This window comes from Sardina pilchardus, chromosome 8 (genome assembly GCF_963854185.1).
Source record: "Sardina pilchardus chromosome 8, fSarPil1.1, whole genome shotgun sequence".
Lineage (NCBI taxonomy): Eukaryota > Metazoa > Chordata > Actinopteri > Clupeiformes > Clupeidae > Sardina > Sardina pilchardus.
Window position 1 is genome coordinate 28,737,927 of NC_085001.1, and position 18,472 is coordinate 28,756,398.

Below are 18,472 nucleotides of genomic sequence, written 5' to 3' on the forward strand. Positions count from 1 at the left end.
ATCAGTCCCAAAGAAACAACTAAGGCAGCTTACCTGAGAGAACATTCATTTTCTGCGCCACAACAGTAAGCTTCCCCTCAGAGCCTACACACACACACACACACACACACACAAACTGAGTTACAGTATCAAGAATCATATACTGTGTGAATAAGAAAATCACTCCTGACAGTACACAGCATGATTCTATGGGCGCCTCTCAACTTCTCTCCTCTCTCCTCGATGCTCGGTCCTCCAGGCTCGACCTAACACTGGATAGACTATCCAATCGTTGCTGTCCCATCATTCTTTATGTAGATCAGTGAGGACGAGGACCGAGGAAGGAAGGGAGGGAGGATGTATAAAAGACGAATGAGAGGCACCCCCAGTCTCATGCGAGCATAGCGAGACTCTAGAGCATAGTGAGATTCTAGAGCATGGTGAGCCTATATGTAGATGACCTCTGACCTCCGAGGATGGCGAAGAGGTGAGCGGTGAGGTCCTGGACAGCGCTGGGGTCGCTGCACTGCTGGGCCAGGTTCTGCAGAGCCTGGACCGCCTGCTCCATCAGAACCGGGTTATTAGCCTTCAGCTGGCCTAGGATAAACACACACACACACACACACACACACACAGTTATGACTGGCATCATAAACATGAGGTCAGAGTTACTGTCTTTAACTGAACTAGGGAAAGACGAGGTGGACACAGATTTCACAAGAGAGACCCAAACCTCCCCAACACTAGATCAACACATTTGGGTAAGACAGTGGCGTGAGATGGGGGCGTTTGCTTACTGGCGATGCCCTTGCCGATGTCCTTGGCGTACTGGCTGAGGTCCAGGGTGAGGGAGGCCAGGAGGCAGGAGATGGCTGGAGAACACACAAGAGATATAGATCAGAAACACTGCAGAGCTCATCAACAACAACAACATAATAATAAATACACAATAACAACAATCAGTCTCTGGGATGACTTCTGAATGACGATCAGGCATCAGTCAGTCGCACAACTTCATGCATTACTTGTGTTTGCTGTGTGCTTGTGTGTGTGTGTGTGAGTGTGTGTGTGTGTGTGTGTGTGTGTGTGTGTGTGTGTGTGTGTGTGTGCTTGTGAGACTCACTCTGCATGCAGTTCTCTGGGCTCCGCAGCATGGCCTTCTGTAGCGTTGGCAGCAGCTGCTCCTTAAACTCCGTGTGTGTCACGTGACGCAGTACAGAGCCACTCCTCTCCTGAACACACACACACACACACACGAAGGCTGTCAGTTACACACTTACGTACACACTCATGAGTCCATATGCAAACACTCCCACCAAGACACACACACAAGAAAGCAGGATCAGTTACACAATCTCACGCACACACAAATAAATATTAAAGAAAGCGGACACAGTTACACACACACACACACACACACACACACACACAAGAAGCTGTGCAAGACTCACCAGGATGTGCTGGTGGGGAACACTCTTACTCATGAGAACCGTCTTCACGTACAGCTCCAACAGCGCCCCCTACAGTCAACACAGAGAAGTTCAACTACAACACCAGCAGCTGGATGTCCATGAGCTCACTACAGGTACACACTGTACACAGGTGCACATTTATCAAGGTGTGGCTACGCACTTCACACTCAATCAGGAGAAGGGCAGGTGTCTAAAAATAAAGACGCCTGTTGGAACTGATGAAGCCATCAAAGTAGAACTGGCACCAGCCTCAGGTAAAAGATGCCACCAGTTGGTACTCAAAACACACTCAACTCTCAACAGAGGAACAGGTGGACGCATGGGGTGGGCCAAGCTGCCCTGTGGCACTGTGATGCCAGTCTAAGTGTATCACAATCACTGCTGACCGAACGACACTGCTACCAGCACACCAGCGTGAGGTAAGTAGTGGCAGTGTCTGCGTTCGTGTGTGTGTGTAAAGCGCTTCAGTTGTGGACCCGGTGTAACCCGGAGTGTGTGTGTGTGGGTGTGTGTGTGTGTGTGTACCTTGTGCTTGTCGATGGTGGCGATGTCCTTCTGGGCGGTGCAGAAGTCGATACACACACCGAGCAGAGCCAGTGAGCTGGGGCTGGGGTCCAACCCCAGCAGCGTACTCAGATACTGGTCCACCATCCCTGGGTGCTGCAGGAGGAAGGGACAGATGGAGGGGGATGGAGGGGGAGAGAGAACAGGAAAGGGAGGGGGAGGGGAGGGGGAGAGAGAGAGATAAAGAGGGGAAAAGAGAGAGAGAGGGGGGGGGGGGGGGTGAGGGTAGTTGACAAGACATTCAACTGCAGGTCTGAGCTCCATGGACAAGAACAAGTGCGTGTTCATGTATGTGTGCGTGTCTACATACAGTATGTGTGTAATCTTGCTGCTCCCTCAGGGCCTTCCACAGCTTGCTTGGCTGGTGTTCAAGTGAAAGACTTTTGAGTGTATGTGCGAGCGTGTATGTGCATGTATGTGTGTGCGTGCGTGTATGCGTGTGCGTGTGTGATCGAGTCGTTTCCTCACCTCCTTCCAGAGCCTGCTCAGGTACTTCAGTACTGACTTTGAGGCGTTTCGGGAAGCCCCTCCCACCACCTCAGCCAATAGGAGAGACTGCACCTCAACCTGGTCACAAGATAGAACACAGCCAGTTGAGACACCTCAACCTGGTCATAAGACAGGACAAAGCCAGTTTAGACACCTCAACCTGGTCATAAGACAGGACAAAGCCAGTTTAGACACCTCAACCTGGTCATAAGACAGGACAAAGCCAGTTTAGACACCTCAACCTGGTCATAAGACAGGACAAAGCCAGTTTAGACACCTCAACCTGGTCATAAGACAGGACAAAGCCAGTTTAGGCCAGGGCTCTCTCTCTCTCTGTAACTACATGTAACCACAGACCGACAGACCGACACCTCACCTGTTTCTTCCAAAAGGACCCTTACTCTCCCATATACACACACACACGCATAGACAGAACGTCTCTCCTCACCAGTTTCTTCCACTGAGGCCAAACAGACACAGACAGAGACAGAGACAGAGACAGAGACAGAGACAGAGACACAGACACAGACACAGACACAGACACAGACACAGACACAGACACAGACACAGACACAGACACAGACACAGAGTGTGTCGCTCCTCACCAGTTTCTTCCACTGAGGCCCCTCTCGCTTGTCGGCGGTGGGGAAGACGGCCTTCACCAGCAGGCATGTCCAGGCCACCGCCATGGTGGCGGAGGAGGCCGTGCACTTCCTGCAGGATGACCACACAGGAAATGACATCAGCATCAGAACGAAAATGGGACAATAGGGGGATTCCACTTGATGCAGCCGCCTTCAGTCGTCTTCAGATGACGGCATAACATGATTATTTCTGAGATTCTGATGACCATGACGTATACACCAGCTTGAAAACATATCATACCGTATCATTTCCCGACTATTAGCCGCGGCTTATACATTGATTTTGCAAAGTTTCTTCAGCTAGGAGGTTAATACAAGGGGGCAGATGGTATCAATATGGTTTTTGTTTCTTTTAACTTGCATAAAGCACTGTCCTGCGTCTTATACACAGTGCGGCTTATATGCGGGCAATTACTGTAATCTCAGAAATCAGAAATAATCACGTTATACAGTCATCTTAAGACAGCTGCAGGTGGCTACATCAAGTGGAATCCGCTTAATGCTGACAAAGGGGACATGAGAACATCAGGGAGGAGATGAAGCTGTGGCCTTTAGACAGAAGGACAGAGAGAAAATAGGCACTTGCTGTCTGGACACAACCAGAACACAGAGAAACAAGCCCTATAAAATTGGGCCTTATACTAGCAGTGAAGATGTACTGTAAGACCACGTTTGGTAAAGAAAACAATATACTTGTGTTCCAAATCATTAGCATTACAGAAATCGTCACAGATATATTATGCAACAAGACCTTACACCAGATCAAGTGCAGACGATTCGAGACCATGAGACAGACCACACAAAAACATCAACTGCAGCTGAGAGGATAGATTTTAGCTTCTCAAACACGAAGCATATTTCACACTGAGATCACTGGGAATGTTTATGTGCATATGAACTGATGAATCTGGATCTGGCTATATCAGGCTGGATGAAAGGTGCTTTGTGACTTCAACTTCGTGCCAACAGGCGATTTCTACAACAAAAACCTTACAGGAATATCACCGCCCAGTAAAAGCAAATGGGAAAAACAAACACGTAACCAGATTTGTGTTTAACCAGTCCATAAGAGCTGTCTGTGAGACAGGTGTGCACTGCAGTACATCTCTGAATGGTACAACACTGTGCAGTACATCTCTAACTGCAATGTGCAGATTACACCATTTTTTGTCTTCCGCAATGGTCTTTTACGATTGTCCATTTCAGACCAGGCGATCATAGACACATAAAATTCTTGCCGCGTCTTAGTCGGAAGATTGGTCACATTACAAGATCATGTAGCCTACTAATCGTGTGTTGTAATAGTGTCGGTGTCAACACGAGAGTTGTAGGAGATTCCCCAAAATGTCTGACATGCTTGACTTTTGGTCGTGGAATCCTGAAACTTCAGACAATAACAATACATCAACACTCCTCCTTCAGCGTCATTCCCGCAAAATCGGCCTCAAATCGTGTTATGTGCACACAAGAGAACTCCACGGATCTAATTGGCTTTGGGTGCAGTCTAGAGATCATTCATAGGTGCGGATGCCCTGCAGAGCGCCCACTTCAGCGCCCACAGTGCCACACGCGTGCTCGGTGCCTACCCTGGGGTGCCACTCTTGCTGATGACGCCGCTGTTGAGCAGGCAGGATGGCAGGTTGGCCGCGATGACGTCAGGCTGGGACTGCGCCAGCAGGTCGATGACGGACACCACCGCTCGCCGAGACGCTGCATCTCTGGGGAAGACAACCGAACATTCAGCACATTCAGGGACTTTTTCTTGGCTTCATATTAATGGTCAGAATACGCAGAGGTGGAAAAGTCCAGCTTCAGAAAGTAAAAGTCCTATCACACATTTGGGCCAACCACTCACTTAAACAAGCTGATTCTACATAGCACAATTCCTCATCAAGGGGAGAGCAGCTTACTGTTGAGATCACCTACGTTAAATGCACGGGTAGAACCAATACATGGTTGAACTTTTACTTTCTGAGGCTGGACTTTTCCACCTCTGATAATAAAGTAACATCATCTATAACCAAAGCTCTTCATAGGGGTATGATTGACATGATATCACATCTGTTTGGCAAATGTTTATCTCCAGCACGACACACATTATGATGTAATCTACTTTTTTGGATTCACATTAAATTAGATTAGATTCAACTTTCTTGTCGTTGTACAGAGTACAAGTACAAAGACAACAAAATGCTAATATTCACAGGGAAGTAGTTTCAGAGTGACGCTGCGACGGGCTTCACTAAACATGATTAATTGCCAGAGCAGGCTGGGTCTGAGGAGGTGATGATGATGAGACAGAAACATGCAGAGGAGGAAGAGTGATGCTTCACCTGTATCTATGGAGGGTCAGGCAGAAGAGTTTGCACAGGCCTTTAATGGCCGGCTCTGGCAGCTCTGCAAGAGGATCACAAAACATAATTAATCAATCAAAATATCAATCAATCAATAAAATCAATCAATCGAACTTTATCTATAAAGCACCGTCACACACTTTTAATACAAGGTGCATGACTGTGATTCATTCATCCACCAATACAGCAGATGGACTGAGTCTCAAAACTCTCTCTCACACACACACACACACACACACACCTTTCCCACTGATGCAATGCTTCAGCTCCCCGAGGATGTCCTTCCGTTCCTTCACGCTGGACGTGGTCACTTTCACAGCAAACTTCTTCAGAGTGTCCGAAACCTGATCCAGGATGAGGGACAAAACATATGTGAGAAAGAGTGATGAGAAAATAAAAATCACATATTGGTTGAGACGGGTGCGCACATCCAAAGTATGTTATAACAGGTGCCAGACAAACTGTGTTAGAGAGAGGGAGATGGTCAGCACAGTATGTGGACTCCAAAAAAAAGGGGGGGGGGAAATCTTGGAGCCCATATACAGTGTGCAGACCAAACAAAAATCACACACATATTGCATATGGAAGGATGCCACCATGTGATGTAGGCCTACTCTGCCATGAGCAACTTCAAAATGGCACAGGAAGATTCAAACTCTACTAATACCAACGTAGGCTATCCAATACCAACAGTTAATCTGTACATGAAGGCGGACAAAATGGTGTGTAGTACACTACATGTGATTGTCAAGTAATCTTATCTATTGGTCTCTCGGGATGTCAAGTATTAGACGCACTAGCAGATTGTCAAGAGGTGTAGAACCCCCTGCCAAATGCCAGAAATGGCGTTACATCAACAGTGATCAGAATGCAAATGTAACGTTGATGGGGTCACAGATGCATGCTTCTGTACATTCAGGCCGTTATTTAGCAATGGGCTATCTGAAGTTACTGGAGTAACTAAGCGGTGATGTTGGGAGGGGTTTCGAAAGTTACTCCACTCTTTCGTAGGCCTCATACAATAAGCTATTGTTAATTCATCAGGACTGTGCTAACAGCTAACAAATTCATTGTGTCTATAACTCCTTTTAATGTTTGGAAATGGCTGATGTGGCAATGATCTACGGAAAAGCCTGATCAGAGTTAGCCACACACTGTTTTTACTGGGGGAAACAATGCAACGCTTCGCATGTTGTAAAGACGCTACAATAAATCAGAGTAAAACTATCATTTTCCACTCTGCTCCAAGTAACAGCATCATTATATTGAGCTATTGATCTAAGCAGTAGGTTATATAGACACAACTTAGTGTTAGTTGACGAAGTAGCCGTCTAGCTTCTAGCTAGCGAGCGTTAGCCAGTCCTCACATAACGTTACTCCCAATAAGCGTAATCTGTTGCAGTAGTTAACGTCGCTACACAGGGACTCTTTATTTGGCAGAGTTGCTCGCAATGACACGTTTGTATATCGTCTGGCCATCAAAGAGAAAAACACAACGAGCATAATGTAATGTACAGTCTTGTTTAAAATGCAGAGAACACATGTAGCACGGCTGAGCCCCGTGTTAGTCACGAACGACACACCAACCTGCGTGTCCGCCGCCATCTTGCCGGTCTCGATCTGGAACGATTTATGACGTTCCTTCCGGTTAACTACATCAGGTCAACTGAATACGGCACCTCAGAAGGGTCATTCACGAGAAACCAAAATGCGGTTTTCAAAAGTGTGGGATGGAGGGAGCCCCACCAGGAAAGGGTGAAAAACTAGGCCCCGCTCAGTACATTTGTAAATGAGTGTGTGATATATACCATATGTGTGTGTTTGCTTTTGTGTGTGCATCTTGTGTGAATGTTTACGTGTGTGTGTGTGTGTGTGTGTGTGTGTGTGTGTGTGTGTGTGTGTGTGTGTGTGTGTGTGTGTGTGTGTGTGTGTGTGATTTCTTGGGTGCCACATTGCAGGTAGTTATCGGGGGGGGGGGGCAAGCACAGGAGAGAGTGCCCCCTGGGAACCAAACAAAAAGTTTCCGTAAAAGTCTAGAGGGGCTACATGCCCACCAAGTTTCATGGCGCAGTGTTTTAGTGTCCCGGGAATCGTTGACCAAAATTCAGTTGATGATAATATTAGGAATATCCTGACAGGGAGCATACTAGACAAGAAAATGCTGAAAGATGTATATTGCATTTGATTTTCTTACTTCCTTGTAGCCAAATGACTTGCATGGCGTGTGGATCATATGCTATGTCCAAGAAGTGTCCATGTATTGTTATAAGCATGTATGGGGAGTTTTGGAAAAGACCATTGTATGTAAGAATGACTTGTGTGAACTGTATTACTACCATGTAACTAACATATATAAGATGGGACCTTGCCCTAGAAAATGCACATAGTGCTGTTGCTGCTAAGCTCCTACTGTGAATAAACCTGTAGTGTTTTCTCACAGGGTATGCCTGGAGAGTTTTGACCACAGTTACTCTCTTGAATTATTGGTACCCTTGGTGAAGTTGAGTAAAAACAGATATAACACATCTTTTGACTATTTAATGTAATTTCATAATGAAAACAATGAGGAAAATTTCACCATTGAAGGGAAGCACATTTATTCTGAGAAAAACACAGTATCTCTAAAATAGATATTTATATATTTAACAAAAACCAAGTGCCCACAATTATTGGCACCCCTAGAAAAATCCAAAGTGGCAAAATGTAGCAGAAGCACCAGACTCTAATATCTTTGTTTCAGGCCTCGAGTACCTGCCATGTGATCCACAAACACTATTCTATAGCTGGCCACTAGAGGGAGCTGTATCTCTTCATTATTGTGCCTGAATGCCTGAATGAGACGGAGCTGGATAGGAGAGGGCCAGACTCCTGGACTGATCTAACCTTTTGATCCTAGTTTCATATTGACACCAACACTGTCCCACACCACATACAAATATCTGACCCCGAGACCCTCCATCATTTATTCAAAACTATAAAAGGTTTGTTAAACAAACATGGATTATTTCAATGACTATTCCTCACACATATAAATACTCCATCAACAGTAGCGATCATGTGTGATTTTTAATAAAAAAAAATAAAATAAAAAAAACATCCACCAAAACAATGACATATGGTGAATTGTGTACAGAAATATTTTGGGACAGCTATATCATCAAACATATTTTTTTGAGTCCCTTGAGTACAACTCCTAGCCTAGAAATCTAGACGCACCCTAGCGGCTAAAAACATTTTTGCCTAGCGGGATGGTCTAGGTTTGCACCGTTGAGGCCAAGCCTGCGTTCGACTCCAGGCCAGTCGGTCCAATCAGAACGCTCTATCTGTGTATGGAGTCCTTGAGCCCGCCATAGCTCACCTTCGGCTTCCGATATTGACGCCAGGGGGCTGGCCCATGCGTCCTCGTTCGATGAGTTGGGAGTGAGAATGTGTTGCACAACCATAGAGAAAAACGAAAGATGGATGAGGCTAACAAAGCGCGCTCGTTTTAATCGGCTTTGGAAGAGTTCGACTTGGGCTTTTCTTTGAAGGTTGAGCAGAGAGAAGCACTCAAGTCATTAGTTTTAAAGAAGGATGTATTTGCCGTTTTGCCGACCGGCTACGATTGGTCACAAATGCTGGCCTACCTGTATTACGTGCAGAGGCAGTTTGAAAGACAACTGTTCATCCCACCCACAGGCTTCAGCTCTGTGAATGGTCCAACCCCAGACTATACATTTCTGTGTAGTTTGGCTTGCCAGGCTATACAACTCCCATAAAAAAATCTTCTAGTCGACATCGCCTAAAGCCCCACCACCAGGGGTGCCTCTCATTCGTGTTTTATATTTTCTCCTTTCCTTCCTCTGTCCTCGTTCTCACTGATCTAGATAAAGAATGATGGGGCGGCAACAATGGGATAGCTAGTTACACTAAATCAGTGGGAATGAGGAGGACCGAGCATCGAGGATCAAGGAGGGATGTTGAGAGAGGCCCAATGTCAGAGACGGTTGATAAAGCGAGAAGATCCCTAAAGGGTAATTCCCTGTATCTGTTTGAGACTGGTAGGTCCTAATTCCAAATTATTTATCCCGTGTCTGAAAGAGTGTTTTTATTGGTTTCAAACACAAGCAAGGCAATAAAACAGCACACAAAATTATATTTACCCTCTTATTCAGAGAAAGGTTAATGTTTTGACGTATGGACATACCTACTGTATTTGGGAGTCCGGAACTAGTGTCATTTCATTCCCTTGGTGAATCCTTCTATAATTCATTTTGGTATCTAAAGAATCTTTGACTGGGCTCAACACCTTTCCTACCCAATAGTGCATGTGTGGTGTGGTGTTCCAGCAGAGGTCCAGAGGTGCAGACGCTGTAATATCTGCTGGGGTCCAGAGATGGGAGCGAGGTTTTGGTCTTTTGTGTTGCCCCAGAACAGAGAATCTCAGGCAGCTGAGAAGCAGCTCAACATGTGAATCACAGTGTGGGTCACAACAGCCTCACTGATGATCCAGTATATATCCAAAACCCAGGATAGAGTGTGTGAGTGAATGTGGTCTGCACACTGTGCAAGAGGGTCATTGTGTCAGAGTTGCTGTAGAAGGCCAGAGTTCCTACCCTGTGATCCACATACACTCCTATTCTGGAGCCAGCCACTAGAGGGAGTTTAGTCTCTTTATTATTGTGATAGAAAGAGAAGCTGGAGCTGGAGCACTGCAGCCTCCAGGACTGATCATTATATCCAAACCCAGACTCATCACCTGCTCCTTTCCTGCTGATGCTTTTATATGAGACTGCTATAGAAACCCCCCTACTCCACTCCACCTCCCAGTAGCAGCGTCCAGACACACCCTCTCTACACAGCACCTGAGACCAGCGATCAAATCTCTCTGGATGATCAGGATATGACAGGAACTCATCTTTCCTCTCCACCCTCCTGTTCCCCTCAGACAGAAGGAGGCGTCTGTTTGCTGTGTTTGGATCCAGTGTGAAGTGACAGGAGTCTGATGGAGGAGAAGAAAACAGGATGAACTTAGACTTGTGTTTGAGTATTAATGTGTGTGTGTGTATGTGTGTGTGTGTGTGTGTGTGTGTGTGTGTGTGTGTGTGTGTGTGTGTGTGTGTGTTTGTGTGTTTGTGTGTGTGTGTGTGTGTGTGTGTGTGTGTGTGTGTGCATGTGTGCGCATTAGAGTGTGGATCGGGCCGTTTTTTTCCGTCCGCGACCGACCCGCACCCGACACCGCAGTGATCAAATCCGACCCGAACCCGATAGGCATCAAGATATTTGTGTCCGAGTCCGACAGAGCCCGACACACTTAAAATCACACTATTTTCATAGGCATACTAATGACACACGTGGATATTGCTTGAGTGGAAAGTCCGATTTTATTAATCAATTGACAGGCATTCGGAATCAGCACAGATAAGCGGAGCGCACACACAAGAAGTGCACGTTAAAACAAGAGGCCGTGGGCACAGACAGTCATGTCGGCTAACAAATCTAAATTAAATTGAACATATAACAAAAATAGAAATAGAAGTAAATAACAAGAGGTTGTATGGGCCTATATCTGTAAATAAAATGAACACTTACAGGACCGCTCCCAGTGCTGCAACAACATTAACGTAGCCTAGTTTATTGAAATAATTTTACAAAATCACTTTTACTATTATGAAACAAAGGAATTATTCACAGAATCCGTTCAAAATGGCTAATCCATGTTCTTGTGGAGAAAAAGGATCGAGTCGACAGTGGATGGCTTCAAGGCAGTCCTCCTCTGCTCGACTGTTCTGCCAGCAGCGCTGAAGTTGCGCTCGCTGCTACTGCTGCTGGCTGGTATGGCAAGGATGCCTCGGGCAAGGACACTCAGCTTCGGGTATTTGAGTTGCTGATCTCCCCACCAGCCCAAAAGATCTCCATCATTCTGCATTACATGGTTTTCATTTGCGTACATCTCGACTTCGTCCGTGCCCTCTGCCACAGGTACATTTTCCCACTCCTCAAAGTCAACTGCAGATTTCTTGGGCGCTGGTCCTTCCCCTCCTTCAGAAGCGGCTTCTTCAGTGGGGACTGGGAGCTCACTGAGCTGTCTCCGAACCTCCAGGTGAAGGTCTTCTCTCTCTGAGGCGGACAACATTCGGAGCTGGCTATATTTAGGCCAAAGGAAAGTTGCGACTTTGTGGAGTTCTTTGATCTCCACTTTACGTAAAATCCAACTGAGATGCCGCTCGCGAATGGTTGCTTGATAGGGGCTGTCAGAAGTATTGCTTTGGCAGTGACGCTTCAGTCGCTCGGACCACAAAAACACCAGGTTTATTGTTGGGTACTGGTCCCCTTCCAGTTCGCGCTGGGCATCATAGAATGGCCGCAGGAATTCGATGAGAAAGTCAAGGACATCTGGAGATCAGTCATCAAGCCGCCAGCCCTGTGTTCGCTCATCCAGTTTCTCACGTAGCTCTTGATACACTGAGCGGACAGAGTTAAGGGTCAGATAAACTGTGCTAAATCTTGTGTCTGACATTTGCATGACTGTTTTGGAGAGCAAAGCCGCGATGCCCGACTTCTTCACATATTTTACCAGTGCCTTGGTAGCTTGCACAGTCTCTGAAACCATTGGAGCATCTTGGGCCAGTTGTGTGGTGTCCAGGGCGTGTCGCATGACTGTGTTGTACAGGTGGTCCTGGCAATCAAGTCTCCGATATGGTCTGAGGGCACTGATGATGTTTGACCCTTGGTCGGTCACCCAGACCACTTTATTCAACAGACTCATATCTAGGCCATACTCTGTTAGAAGCCTGATGATTTCTTTCCTAATATTGTCCCCTGTCTTAGCCTCTTCCAGTGGGAATGCGGCTGTTGTCAATACAGTGCTTATCAATTTAAATGTTCTCGTCACGAAATGGCAAGTGATGCTCATGTAGCTCAATTTGTGGAAGTCTTCAGTCCAGATATCGGTTGTCATTCCGATCGAATTCACCTCAGTCAGAATGCCATTTAACTGAACAATCAGATCTGTGCGCTTCTCTGTTGCCAGCGCCTGGCATCGTTTTGACACAGTGGTGGGGTCAGGCAGTACGTCCTGCGCTGCCACTGAACCATATGTAGCACCAACATTAATTAGCTGCTGGGCCAACGCAATGAAACCCCTTCCTTCAATGGACCGAAATGGCCTTATGTCTTTACAGCAGAACTCCACGCATTTTTCAGTCACGTTTTGTTTAGCTTGCAGAGGGATTTTTCTCGACGTTACAAATGCAGTGATGCTAGGCTGTGATGGCCCAGATGACTTACAAGCGTTATCCACGTGTCGATGCAGCCCGGAATTCCCTGTCTTCTTGCTGTCATATTTCATGACAGTTCCACAACCCTTACATTGAACATATCCTACAGGTTCATCATTCTCGGCCTTGACAACTATGTAGAACTTTTCCCACTCAGTAGACTTTCCTCTCTCATTTTCGATGGTTTTATATTCTCCAGAGGCTAACTTCGGTTTGCAATCCATCTCAGCACGTCTCACAACTGCACTTAGGCTGCACGTGTTTCGTTGTCGCAGCAATAAAAAAATCTCGCGCACAGGAAGAAATATGTTATGCTGTTATTTATTATTTTAAATTAGGATAATCTGTCACAAACCTATCACTAAAACGAACATCAAGTTTAATAAGTTGTTTTTCATTTTACATTTCATGTCTTATCGCGCTGATGTGTCTGCGTCCGACCCAAGCCCGAACATAAATTCTAAATATTTGTCCGACTCCGACCGAGCCCGTCGGGTCCCGTCGGGCTTCGGTCGGGTTTCCATGCTCTAGTGCGCATGTGTGCGCGTGTGTGTGTGTGTGTGTGTGTGTGCGTGTGTCTGATGTGTGTACAGCGATGGACAGCTGAATGTGGATGTCTGATTGTGAGTCCAACTTACACTGCAAGAACTCCTCTCTGGTCACTGGTTCAGGAAAAACACCAGACACTGAAACATCAGACACTGGAACAGAAAATAGCACGTTAGTACCAATAAAATAGTTACATTTGCTGTTTGAAGAGAATATATACATTGATGACAGCGCGCTCTCATTTTTAAATCACATCAGTGGAGATTGTATAGAGAAGGTTATGCTGCATTATGAGCCCCCAGCTGCTTAAATCTTAAAGGCCTCCAACCTCCCACTGACGAGTCCCTCATCTTCATTAGGAGGGTAGGGGCATGTTTAGAGGACCTTCAGTTATACAGTACTGTAATGTTAAGATGAATTCCAACTCCATCTCTGATCTCCATCAGCTTCAAAGATTGGTGAAACTATCACTTCATTGCTAAACTCCAGATGTAAAGGCTGTTAGAATGAGTGAGTAAAGACTTACTGGCTGGTGGCAGCCGGTCCTTACTGTTTGATCTTCTGATTTGGAGTTCAGGATCAGTATCTGGGAACCAACACAGAGACACTCATACACCCGGGATCAACAAAACAAAACAAAAACACATCTAGCTGTGCAAGTATATCATCTTGTATGTACTCCTCCTTTTGGGAAATGTTTGTTTTCTGTGACAGTGCACTTCCATACACATATTTTTGTTAAGTGTTGTTAGATCTGGAGTAAGTTTTTATTTCAGCTGAAGATGGGAATGCAACTTAATGACAGACTCACATTCTAAAGACTGGATGATCTCAATATGTGCCACTGTTGAGAGACACAGAACACAGAGTCAAATGAATCCATAACTGTTTGAACATAACAGTGTCTTATAGAAATAGCTCATCATTGTGTCCATTCTAGAGGCTTGTCCAACCTGCTGCTGATATCTTGGCTACTTCCTGCTTGAAGATGCCTTCCAGTTTCTCCTCCAGCTGCACCTTCACTGCAGAGACAGATTCCTTCACAGCCTCAAAAGACACACTTTGGTTGAAGGTCATGCTGGTTGAAACTGTACTGCAAAGAGCAGCAGTGACTGACACAACATTCTGCAGAGAAACACACAAAAGGTGACACAGGCCATCTGCATATTCCTGATTGTTCAGTCAGGGCCCTCTGAAAGTCATTTCTCCACTGTGAAAAGTGTACAAAGCACAGCATTGAATGCACTGTCACAAGATGTAGGTAGCCCAAGGGAGCCCAAGGGAGAATGGATCAACACATACACACACTGACACACACACACACACACACACACACACACACACACACACATCAGCTCTTACTTTTAACTGACTCTCAGCTCTTCTCGGTTACATGGATAGAATCAAACATTAAAATCCAAAATCCTTCCTAATTTCTTCTGGACTAATTTTCCTCTGACCACCTGCCTGCCAGAGAGTCTGGCCTGCTGCCCGCTTGAAATTCTGCCTTCACTGATGAAGTTTCTTTTCATCTTTTTTATTGGCATAATTATTGAAAAAGAACTGTAAACTGTAGCTTGTTGGAACTGTACTGCAAGGAGCAACAGTGTCTAACATTCTGCAGAGTAACACATAAAAGGTGTTCTTAAACAGGCCTTCTGAATATTCCGTCAGGGCCGTGTGTGTGTGTGTGTGTGTGTGTGTGTGTGTGTGTGTGTGTGTGTGTGTGTGTGTGTGTGTGTGTGTGTGTGTGTGTGTGTGTGTGTGTGTGTGTGTGTGTGTGAGTGTGTGTGAGTGTGTGTGTGTGTGTGTGTGTGTGTGTGTGTGTGTGTGTGTGTGTGTGTGTGTGTGTGTGTGTGTGTGTGTGTGTGTGTGTGTGTGTGTGTGTGTGTGTGTGTGTGTGTGTCAGATACCTCATCACACATCATACAGCTCACATACAGATTTGTATTCCACACTGTTGGTGCTTGGACACATGTCATATATTTCACAGAAAGCTATGAATGCAATACTCCTTATTTTTTTACATTCAATTTCAGTTTCAGGAGTGCAGATCAAATGTACCTTGAGGAAATGGATGTGATCCTCTGTGTGTGAAAGCTGCTCCAGTTCAGCATCTCTCCTCTTCAGCTCAGCAATCTCCTGCTCCAGTCTCTTCAGGAGTCCTTCAGCCCGACTCACCTCAGCCTTCTCCTGAGCTCTGATCAGCTCTGTCACCTCAGAGCGCCTTCTCTCAATGGAGTGGATCATGTCAGTAAAGATCCTCTCACTGTCCTCCACTGCTGTCTGTGCAGAGCTCTGTTAGGAGACACACAAAGAGGAGGGCAGGAGACACACAGAGGGAGGTGAAGCTGAAAGTGTTTCATAGTGCCATCTGCTGTAGAGGTATTTACTCATTGGGCTCTGGCCCGAATTTATTACTGCTAATTTAGAATTCTCACCCTCCAAGATTCAGCATTTATACCACAAACGTTGCAGCGTACTTACTCATACATTCAAATTATACTTATTTCTGAAAGAACACTAATATACTGTTCTGAGTGTCCATTATTCAACATGACTTCAGCATTTGTATCATTAAGCAACTGAATAAAAAGTACTCACCTTGAGAGTCTCCACAGCCTTCCTCAGCTCCTGCAGCTCCTTCTCTCCCTCCTGGATTCTCTGCTGGAATTTCCTCTGGGTCTGCCCCAACTGTTTCTGTTGATAAAAATGCAGATGTAAGGCAAGTTTATTTATATTGCACATGTAATGTATTTTACATTTCAATGTGCTTTACATTTAATGAAAAGAATAATAGAAGGATTAATTAAAATACATAAAAGTCACATGTTTAGTTCTCATGGGTTTTACCAACAAGTGTTTCTCCTGTGACTTGAGAGGTCTGGAAGGTGGGTACTGCTGAAGCAGGTCTGATAGGTAACTAGGTCCCATTCCATTCAGTGATCAGGAACGTCAGTATCAGAGTAATGTGGTCAGTTCTTTTAGTTGTCTTCACTATGCATTCAATTCATTTGTTGTCAGTATAACCTCTGACAATAAGCAAGTGGTCTGTTGTAGCCCATACCTGATCTTTTATTCACATATTCAGCCAATACTGCCATGTCAATGTTTGACAGATTTGTATACATTTTGCACTTTGTACCTGCTATCATTTCCTGGTTTGTGCACAAACCATGTCTTCTCTGAAAAGAGAGAGTCTGACGAAAACCAGTACTTTAAGGAGTAATGTTCTTCTAATTATACAAACACATTGAATGTGTATCAGATCTTTCAAATAAAATGAAGACATACTGTACGTGTAGCTCCAGTACTCACCTGTTTGTTTTTCCATTCTGCAGCAGCTGTGACTGTGTCGTGGCCTTTATGTTCGTCCATCGTACACAGATAGCAGATACAAATCTGATCAGTACGACAAAATATTTCTAAAACTTTCTGATGTTCAGAGCAGATCCTCTCCTGTAGCTGGCCTGTGGCATCAATCACTGAGTGTTTCCTTCCTGGATTAAGATCATTGTGAGCTTTGAGGTGAGTTTCACAGTAAGACAACAGACAATCCAGACAGGACTTCACAGCTTTGAGTTTTTTCTCAGTGCAGACGTCACACTCCACATCTCCAGGTCCAGCAGTAGATAGAACAGGAGCAGCAGTCTGGATTCTGATCTTCCCAAATTTCTCCACCATTTCAGCAATCAGAGGGTTTTTGTAGAGGACAGGTCTGGGAGTGAAGGTGTGTTTGCACAGGGGGCAGCTGTAGACTCCTTTCTGATCCTCCTGATCCCAGCAGCCCTTAATGCACCTCATACAGAAGTTATGTCCACAGGGAATAGTCACTGGGTCCTTCAGCTGCTCCAGACACACTGAACATGTGAAAGACTCTTCCTCCTGAGAAATCGCCTCAGCCATTTTCTACCTCACACACAAACACACACCAAGCACACACTCTGAGAAGCAGCAGCAGAGTGAGAGTTGAGTTGAGTTTCTGTTTTGCTTCATCAGAACTATCAGGAAGTGAACAGGCAGGGTGGGGATGAGGGAGAAGCCAATCAGATGCCTGTGTTTCTGAATGAGAAACTGGAAAAGGCGGTTGGACCAGATTGATATTTAGTGCATGAACTGAAATGGACTCAGCACACTGTGATCACGTGTAGTTACTTTGTGAGATAGATTTAAGCAACAAGCCCCGAGAGGCCGTAGTTTACACTGATATTTGATTATAATTGGACTGTAATCACACAGAGAGACAGCAGACAGTGTGTGTGTGTGTGTGTGTGTGTGTGTGTTCGTGTGTGTGTGTGTGTGTGTGTTTGTGTGCCCTGCTATGCCATGCTGGGTGTGTTTCTCCATGGCTCGGTCCTTTGGGTTTGTTTGGGGAGGAATGCTTGGTGATACAGTTGTGCTCATAAGTTTATGAACCCATGCTGAAGTTGCTGAATAAATGTTCTTCCTTAAAATACAGGGGGCATATGTACACACACTCCTTTGTTAAATTCCTATAGAGGCAGGCAGATTGTTAGGTCAGTTATTTTATGGATTCAGGGTGCTATGCATTCTGATGAAGTTCCCTTGGCCTTGGAATGAAAATACTGTAGCCTCACATCATCACATACCCTTTACCATACCTAGAGATTGGCATGGGGTAGCCTATGATAAGATCATCTCTCAATGCAAATCAAACCAGCTATTAGGCTGAAATGAAACCATGCCATTCTCTATGCTGGGTGAAGTATAAGTTGTGTGTGTGGCTTGTTTGTCATGTGTAGATGGAGCAGATGTTTGTGGAGGAATGTTGGGTGAAGTATAAGTTGTGTATCTGGCTTGTTGGTCATGTGTAGATGGAGCAGATGTTTGTGGAGGAATGCTGGGTGAAGTATAAGTTGTGTGTGTGGCTTGTTAGTCATGATGGTGTAGATGGAGCAGATGTTTGTGGAGGAATGCTGGGTGAAGTATAAGTTGTGTATCTGGCTTGTTGGTCATGTGTAGATGGAGCAGATGTTTGCTGCCTTCCCTCCTGATGTGGCGGGAAACCTGGACTACAAGAACCTGGTCTACATCATCACACACGGTGAAGAGAAGGATTAGGAGTAAACACCTTCTCGTCGCTCATCTCTCATCTCACGACTCAGTCTCACTGAGCCTCCCGACTCTCATTCTCTCTCTCT

At 45.4% G+C, this 18,472-nt stretch overlaps 2 protein-coding genes across 2 annotated transcripts in view; both read right to left on the reverse strand.

Annotated features, from left to right (window-relative positions):
- Nucleotides 1–7,123, reverse strand: part of gcn1 (GCN1 activator of EIF2AK4) — a 40,607-nt gene extending 33,484 nt beyond the window's left edge. Inside the window, exons 1-12 of the mRNA XM_062543519.1 lie at nt 7,090–7,123; nt 5,744–5,846; nt 5,482–5,545; nt 4,735–4,866; nt 3,110–3,218; nt 2,484–2,582; nt 1,977–2,111; nt 1,431–1,499; nt 1,103–1,211; nt 777–851; nt 448–576; nt 34–84 (exon numbers count right to left, since the gene is read on the reverse strand). Of these exons, the coding sequence (XP_062399503.1) occupies nt 34–84; nt 448–576; nt 777–851; nt 1,103–1,211; nt 1,431–1,499; nt 1,977–2,111; nt 2,484–2,582; nt 3,110–3,218; nt 4,735–4,866; nt 5,482–5,545; nt 5,744–5,846; nt 7,090–7,107 (1,093 nt within the window). The 5' untranslated portion in view covers nt 7,108–7,123. The remainder of the gene's footprint in view (nt 1–33; nt 85–447; nt 577–776; nt 852–1,102; nt 1,212–1,430; nt 1,500–1,976; nt 2,112–2,483; nt 2,583–3,109; nt 3,219–4,734; nt 4,867–5,481; nt 5,546–5,743; nt 5,847–7,089) is intronic.
- A 1,066-nt stretch (nt 7,124–8,189) lies between these two features.
- Nucleotides 8,190–17,234, reverse strand: LOC134089173 (tripartite motif-containing protein 16-like). Its single transcript, XM_062543521.1, has 8 exons — nt 16,629–17,234; nt 15,915–16,010; nt 15,375–15,608; nt 14,264–14,435; nt 14,122–14,154; nt 13,837–13,896; nt 13,400–13,462; nt 8,190–10,483 (listed from the first exon to the last, which is right to left on the reverse strand). Exons 1-8 carry the CDS (start codon nt 17,214–17,216, stop codon nt 9,969–9,971), a joined length of 1,761 nt encoding a protein of 586 aa, XP_062399505.1. The 5' UTR covers nt 17,217–17,234; the 3' UTR covers nt 8,190–9,968.
- Nucleotides 17,235–18,472: the final 1,238 nt, after the last annotated feature.